Source organism: Morone saxatilis, unplaced genomic scaffold (genome assembly GCF_004916995.1).
Source record: "Morone saxatilis isolate NCDOM2014 unplaced genomic scaffold, NCSU_SB_2.0 Contig20, whole genome shotgun sequence".
Lineage (NCBI taxonomy): Eukaryota > Metazoa > Chordata > Actinopteri > Moronidae > Morone > Morone saxatilis.
Window position 1 is genome coordinate 22901801 of NW_023339763.1, and position 8794 is coordinate 22910594.

The 8794-nt window shown below is 38.2% G+C and overlaps 1 protein-coding gene across 1 annotated transcript in view; it reads left to right on the top strand.

Annotated features, from left to right (window-relative positions):
• The window catches only part of LOC118332029 (protein turtle homolog B-like), a gene marked incomplete in the record, with an annotated part of 123289 nt that overhangs the window by 66352 nt on the left and 48143 nt on the right, over positions 1–8794 (top strand). The window contains 1 exon segment of the mRNA XM_035667158.1: positions 8330–8475. Coding sequence (XP_035523051.1) covers positions 8330–8475 — 146 coding nt within the window.

Below are 8794 nucleotides of genomic sequence, written 5' to 3' on the forward strand. Positions count from 1 at the left end.
TTTTCTCCGTTCTTTTTTCTGAAGACATAACGAATTGATTCCTCTGACAACAGAGGGACCATTTCACCCAGTATAACAAAACGTGCTTCTGAACAGGATTGCCTACCCTACCTTTAAATCAGGCTTTGCAGTCTTGTTCTGGTTCAATGTTCCTGCATTGTAGTCACGTAGATTAAAGCATACATTAAAGCTTCTTTCAGACAGCCACGCCTAAAGTAAATGGGGAAATTTAATATGTCGACCAAGGTCAAATAATTACAGAGATTACTGTAATAAATGTGTAACTGAATTATCATCTTTGCTCAAAAACAAAAAAATTAAATTTTCCCCTCATATAAAAGAGGTTAAGAAAAACAACCACAGTAATAATCAGACTAGCACTCCCCTCCAGATTTATCTATGCCAATTGCAAAACATAGCTTCACATACAGCACGTGAGTCTTAGCTTAACGTCTTATCATCTTATGCTTGTGCCTTGTCGGACTTTATAAAGTGGGCAGCAGAGTTCTCTAATAAATGATGAAAGTGATGAAAATGTATGAGGAGATTCACTAGAGAGAGCGAGAATGTCCCCACCAATGGTCAATAATTAAGGCTTTCACGGCAAAATAAGTTTTAAAATCCATCAGTGATGCAGTGATGGAACAGAAAACACTCTGCTTCCCTCATGTCATTAAACTTTTCAACTCATCGCTGTTTTTTAGCAGTTAGGCGACTCCTCTCTCACACAGCGGGAGCCAAATATTACGCAAGCACACAGCCTTCTCCTGAAGGTCTGTGTTATTAACTTTGAAGTAAATCAACTTTATAATGGAAAGTGTGCCACTCATTTTGGACCACAGATCTCTAGAAATGTCAGTTGGTAGGCATACGTCGCCACAAAGCAATGACATTTTCCCAGCTGATGCTTGAAAGCTTGAAAGGAGGCAGCACACTTGTCCATTCTGCTTCCCCATAAAGTGCCCCACAGCTACCAAAGTTTGAAGTTAAGTCGGGTTTATGATGTACATTCACAATGCATCATATTGCATCAATGTCTGCTTCAATGCACTGTTTTTGAAGGGGACAGATTTGACAGGGATGAACCCAGCTCTCATGCATACAGTGTGTGCAATATAACTGGGCAAAGGCGAATCTTTTCTCTTTTCACTGGTATTGCCATTCCATGCCGACCAAAATATTATTAAATTACTACGATAAGATACAAATAGTGTTCTTTATAGTGTATATGGAGTGTCTACTCTTAAAAAAAATGTAAAATAAGGACATGAAGGTAAAAAAATAACAGTGATATTTTCATTTTGCGTAGTTGATACATTAAAATTAATTTTAAATAACACCCTTAAAGGAAATACAAAATGTACTTGCCACTGGATTTCGCTCTAGAGCAACAGCATCTCAGACCATGTGAAAATATTTGTAAAAAGTGCTGCAATGTAAGTTAAAGTTAATCGTCGGGGACAAATGCGCCCATCAGTCTGTCCACTAAAAGTTAACTAACCACTGACAGGCTCAGATTGTTATTCTAAGTGTCTGACAACATTATGGAAAGGATCCGTATGAAGATAAACCTTTTGTTTAACCAGAAACAGCCTTAATATCACTATCACTCTCCACCAGAATCCAGAGACAAAAACGCAAATTTTACCTCACATATCAATGTAACATTGTAACTTCATTTAAAGTGGACAGAAACAAAATAAAACTCACTAAACACAATCTTTATTAGTCTTTAAAATGTTTCATTAATCACCAATTCTGCTTTGGTTGAAATAAATCCTTAATTCACCGACATAGATGATTAAAACAGCAGTTTCAGTCACTCTACTCAGCTGCACAAGGAGCAGACCGGCTATGGTAACAAACCAAAGAGAGGCTGTGATAGCAACACAGGGAGAGGGAGTGTGACACCATGACTCAACTGTATCTTTACATAATCATTGCTTGCTGCCTTATTAATGTTTTAAATATCATATATATAAGGTTTAGCATGAAAAATCTTGCCCTTAAGTGATGAACTTCTTTTCTCAACAAGGGACAGGCAGGGTTACAGACTTCTGTGCTGTTGCTGCTAACAAAAGCCTGGAAAGCTGGAATGAAACTCCTGCTTTGGCTCTACATCCTCTTCATCTGGAGGCTGCTTCTCTCAGGCCTGCAGTGTCATCAGGACAAGGATGGGGTTCGATAACATTAAATCAAGTCCATTTCCGAATCCTCTTATCGATCCGAATCCTTTTAAATCCCTTATCAAATCCTTCTTAGGTTGTTTGTTTGGTGGCAAATGAAGACATCTCTTAGTTAAAAAAGAGAGATCCTGCTGTGTTCAAAGGGTGTAGGGCTTTCAGCACATATTTAGTTACTGCTCTGTGACATTCATTAACCCTGTCCTGGATTATTTGTCCTTTTTGCTGTGAGTGTGCTCCTGACTCAGTTGTTCTGCAGCTTCAGAAGTAAAAACAACACAGTGGAATTAATATTTAATGTATTTATTCATTTAGCAAATATCAACTGAATAAATACCCTGTGCCCCCTGTCATGTAACACTGTAGTGTCCAAACTTGGTATTTTGCCATTGTGTAAGGGGTCTGGGTTAGTCTTTTGAAGTTGTGATAATGATGTATGGTATAGAGATGTCCTGTGAATGAAAATCTCTGCATATGCTTCTGATCAATGCATCACATGTGCAATATTTCCGTGTATTATGCTATGACATTAGCCAATCATAGTTAGCAAGCCAGCTGGTTAACATATAGGCAGCGAGGCATCTAAGATAGATGGATAGGGGCGCCATGATGGCTCACCTGGTAGAGCTGGCACTGCATGTACCAAGCCTGAGTCCTTGCTGCAGCCGCCATGGGTTCGAATCGACCTGTGGCCCTCTACTGAGTGTAATGCTCTCTCTCTCTTCCTCCATTTCCATGTTCACTCTATCTAATCAACAGCTGTGTCGCTGAGTTAGCAAAAAAGGCCTGCACAATAAATCGCAATATTATAGAAATCGTAATATGGCTAAGTGCATTATACAGCAAGAAGCCGCAATTTGTTTGTTAAAGGTAAAATGTGTGACAAACAGCATTATAATTAAGTACTGCAGTGCTGCAGTTTTTTTTTTGGGAGAAACATAAAATTGTGGTGCAAAAATGATCATTCGCACTACTTGTGAATCATGTCGTAATCGCAATTCGATTTTGCAGCTCCAGTTAGTTGTTTGTGTTTCTTTGCAGATGCTTGTCGTATCAGAACGAGGCTAAAGAGACTATCTAGACTATCTAGACTATAATCTAAGAGGAATCCTGAATTGAACATTCAGTATGGGATTCACTGGCTGCAGAGCTAAACATCGACATCACTTTTTATGATAATTTACACAATGACTGAAATTAAGTGCTCAGTGATTAGAGCAGGCTGTAAATAAAGGTTGGCAAGGGTATAAAAACATGTAAATATTAACCACAGGAACACGATAACATGTAGGAGCAAAACAGCCAAAAAGCCATGGAAAAATAACCCTAACCCTAATAAATCAATAAGGAAAAGATCAGTAGAAAGTGTCTCCAAGTAAAACTAAGGATGAAAATTAGATGTGTTTTTAAGTTTTTCTTTAAAGTTTCCCCCACAGCTCACAGTGTCGAGCTTAAAGACCCGGCAGATATGATCATATTCTTGGAGCCGAGTAATTTATTCTTAATACTTATCAGTCTCTGTTAGCGGAGGTGGTGAACATGAACAACTACGGTACTGTGCTGATGAATGAGCTCACTACAATGCATACTGTGAGGTAAATGACACAAGGCTTAAGCAGTCAGTAAGGCTTCAAATTGTATCGCAAATTGCTCGCAGAGACAAAAGTCCAGCCTAGCCATAAACGTGGCTTGGGCCAGTTTGACCCATGGCCACAGGCTGTGAGTTTTTAAATCACTTGTAGCCTGAACCACCACTTCATGAGCTTCTCTGGCCACAAAATGGCTTATACTACAACAGCTTTGATAAATTTTGACTGAAGACAGGTTTTTTTTTTAAGAATGAGGTATATCAATGAATAGAAAATACAGAAAAATAGTGTATTGCAATATTTGGTTTTGTGTTATTGTACCAGTTATCAAAAACACTGTCTAGATTTTTGTGTTCAAATCCAAATATATTGCCTTGCTTACAGTATCACCATATATCCTATCATAACCCCTGTATCGTAATACGTGTCATATCATCAAATTCTTTGCCATAGTAGGGGGGTAAGAAAATTGGTACACTTTAGTATCACAGTGTTTTATTTTGTGATTGTGTTGATTGAGTTTTTGTGTTTAAACCTCCAACTGCTAGATAGCAGTGTTATCAACAGAAACTGAGGACTATTATGTTGGATGTTACAGGGACTAATTACTCTTTCTACTCTGTTTATGACAGTTTTTCTAAACTTAGATTTTTTATATATTATATATAATATATCACCTCATTTACAGTATTGTGATATATTGCAGTATATTGAATCGTAACCCCTGTATCGTGATACGTATCACATTTCTGTATTTTTTTAACCCAGAATCTTTTTAAATCCAAAATTTTTTTTCTTTTGCTTTTAAGGCCCTCACATTCTATGTTCAGTCAGCAGAAATACTATGTTGCAAAAAAGTATGCTGTGAAAGTGACACAACAAAACTGATTACTAAATGTGTTGTCTCAGTCAGGGATGATATCACTTGTTTTCACTTGCCCATCTCCCAAGACTCACACTGCATAGCCCACCTGTGCTCGTTCCACTTTTACAGTCTGATTTGAAATGGGCAATGGAGGGAGCAAAGAGGAATGCAAAATATCTGTTGCCTTGACTACTGCAACTGGCTGGTCACTTGTGAGCAGACCCAAAACTCAGGACTTAAAACCAACCCCAGCTCCCTCTCTCCAAATAAAAACATATGTCCGAAGCAGAAAAAGGATAGATGCATTATTAGGCTTGGGTTGCAACGAATTACATGTAACTGAGTTATGTAACCAGGATACGAAAAAAAGGTAAATGTAATCCATTACAGTTACATAAAAAAGATGTAATCAGATTTAGTATGTATTAGTAAAATTAGGATTTTATAGCAGGATCAGAATTACATCAGTTTTTCTTTAAAAATGCAATGAGCAGAGGACATTTGTGATGCCTAAAAATTGTCCATTTTCCATTTTTTTCCATTTTCTTTCTTAAGGTCATACCGTTCTGTTGTCTTATAGATTACGCTTCCATCAGTACTTATTAAATTGTCTGTTCTCTTGTTTTTATTTGCATATTTGGTGTTGAGGTAATCCTAAAGTAACAGAAAGTAATCATGTTGTAAGAATTTTTAAGAGGTAATTAGTAATTGTATTGTATCAGATTACAGTTTTAAAGTAACCCTCCCAACCCTGTGCCCCATATCGGACTATTTGCAGAGCTAGGAGCAGTGAATAAACTACAGTCTGCCCTTTTGTGTAATACACTTTGTACACACATTGTACATTAAAGGGGCATTCTACCAATTTTGTATAAAGGGCAGTTTGCATGATGAGTACTACTCAGCATGTGACAGTATAGTGTTTACTGTGACTCTGGACGAGGCTTTTGAAAAAACAAACTTGATGATTTTATCAGGGTTAGAGTTTAAAAGAGAGGGACAGTCCCAAAAAATAATGCTGTTGATGGCATAATGGATAATCCTTTAGTATGCTTATTGGCACCATAAAGAGGCTCAGGGAATGTGATGAGGAGAGAGATTTACTTAAAATATATTGAGCTGCCCTATCAAAAGAAAGGCAAAAAGCCCCCCAAAATATATTTTGAAAAAAACAGCAGCAACCAGCAATGTTAGCAATGCATAGATGTGTGGCACGTGTGCTGTGGAGGTGTTAAAGCTGCAAAAGCAGAAAAAGACGATGCAGGGTGGATGTCAGCTGTAAGAAGGGGGTGGCAGAGTGAACACATGGGCCAGCGTTTATTGCTCAGGTGAAATAGATCAGCTGATGAACCTCACATGACCAGCCTCCGAGACAGTGTAAGGGATTTCATTTTTATAATTGTTTATGTAGATTTGTTTGGAGATGTCCATTTCAAATCTGTCATTGTGCTATGAATAAGAATCTTGATTTACTTTCTTTAAATTCCAGAGGAATGTTTCACTAATTCCTATACATTTTTAAATGCATTTATTTGAATTACTCAAGTTATTTCAAGCCGTTTTTACAGACACTTGTACATTAATGTATTTCTTAACCTAATCTGATTAGCTCTGCCTCTCTGTTTGCTCAGTCTCTGTGGGAGCAGGTAAAAAGCTTTTTGTTTACAGGGGGCACTCCACCGATTTTACACATTATGTTCAGGATACCTGTCATTAAGAGTTCTACACAGCCTGTGAAAGTAGTTGCATAATGTCTTTTGAGAAAATAACCCTGATGATGTAATAGCAATGTCACCAGGTTTCAATTTTAGTTTGGAACATGTGTGTGTTAAACGGGCACACACTTTTCTCTTATTTGAGATCAAATCAACCGTCAAGTTTTTGTTTTCTGTGTTTTGTTATATGTGTTTTTCTGTATGCACCACCCCATATCTGGTAAAATATAATCACATGACTCCTTCCTCACCGAGATTTTGCATCTCAAGAGGCTTATCCTGATAAACTTGTGTAGGATCTAGTATTTTTGGAGCTGGATCTTGAAAAGTTTAGTAATTAGTGGACAGAGCTTCTGCATTCTTTCCAATGGCCAGCAGGGGGCAGCTTAATTGGTTCATTGGTTTCGATAGCTACTTTCAAGTCTTCTTCCATACAGCATGATTTTATAAATTAAGGTCCCATTTAGAGTAAAATAGACAATAAGGCGGGGGATTGCTTCAGGGATCCACAATGTGGTAAAAACCCATCATACTGCAATTAGTTTGACAGATATTACAGTATGTTTCAGGATTTTTGCATGGGGATGAACATCTTTGCAAATGTAATTATTCACATATTGAGATAACGATAATATAATATTTTGATTAATTGTGCAGCCCTACTTTAGGGCATGGCTACCTTGTGACTGACAAGTCGCTACCATGGCGAGTCCTGGGGTTCTCAGTGAGTCCATCCAGTGCTATACGCCAGGCTCACAAAACTCAGCTCAAACTGTCAAACTTTGATGTTTTCAGAAACGTATTTTAATGTACTGTTTATCTGAAAAGTTTGTGACCAGGCCAGTGTTTCCTCCTTTTAAAATTAACGAGCAAAAACCAAGCTCCGGCCAAGTGGCAGTAACATAGATGCATGGCAATGCATATCCTCCCCAGCTTCACGCTCTCATCAAAATATTGTCACTTCTGGTTCTAAAAAAACCAAGATGGAGACAGCACATAATGCCAAAAGTCAAGACTTCAGAATGGTAGTCCACACACTAATGTGTGATGTCATGAAAGGTTCACGCTTGAGCTGAATGGGTAAAATACAAAATAAGGTACAATACAAAGCACAACACAAAACTGCTGGCGTACACCTTTAATGCTGCAATGCCAGTATGTTTTGATATTGTCCATTAGGTCATGCCAACCTGAATTCCATACTTGGTGTCATTAATCAAAATCATCTTTTGGATGAGAATATAATAGGATTTCTTGAGTATGAATGCGCTGCTGAAAAATCTGCAGGCACTGTGCATGACGCTAAGTCAAGCCTGAACCAAGATCTCTGTGATCCCCTTCCTCTGTTCCAACACAAAGCATACAAGCTGGATGGTTTATAGAGGTTTTAAAAGTCTGAAATCTCTGCATCTGGCAGAGTTATCATTAATATTTGTATCAATCTATCAGCCACACATAGTATATTCTAATGATTTTGTACCATAGGGCACTGACTAATAAGCAAGGGGAATACATTTCCCTGTGTTTTCCAGTTACCCTTTAAGCCTGTAAACTTACAGTTCCTCTGCAACCAACCATTTTGCAATGAATCATGAAACTAGCTGTGTGCAGAACATCATTTATATGAAAGTCAGAGCTACACATCCCCTGGGATGTGAGCAGAAAGGGCAAGAAAATGTGGCACTGGGCAAACATACTGTTGTCATCTTCACAGAAGTCATGCAATGTACATCAGTGACGATATACACGTTCATCTGTCTATAAATCTTCAAGTAAATGCCTTTGTAGCTTCAGTGTGGAAGATAGTCTTTCACACTGGGTATATGAATCTTATTTTGAAATACAACTTAGATTAGTTTGCTAAAGTTCAATCTCTTTTCTACACAATGAATTCCTCCAGATGACATGACGCCAGATAAGACACACTGACTGAGTTGTATCCCAACATTAATGTTTCTCTTCTCTTCATTTTCACAGTGACCTAAAGCGCAGAGTCAGTATTCTTATCGATGGTTCCCTCATCATTGCCCAAGTCAAGCCGGAGGATGCTGGGAAATACACCTGTGCGCCTAGCAACAGCCTGGGCCGACCACCGACTGCCTCTGCCTACCTAACAGTGCAATGTGAGTGGCTTTGACTTTTGAGTTGTTATATGTGCTCAACTTTACTGTGAACTGGTACATTGAGGGTTCCTCTTTCCCCCCAGCTGTTTGGGTAAAGCCATTGACGGTATAGAATAAATGGATAGAGCTTGTTGGTTTGAGGTGAAGCCAATGCTTAAGTGTCTTAAACCTGCTTTCTTTCTAATGGTCAGAAGGGGGCTCCATGGGCTGCTAGTATAAAGTCTTATGGGGAAATGACCTTACTCACTTTGTTTACTAATGTGTTTTTGTCTTTAGTCTCAATCTCTGGTTTCAGTTTTCTTCCATACAGCATGATGTT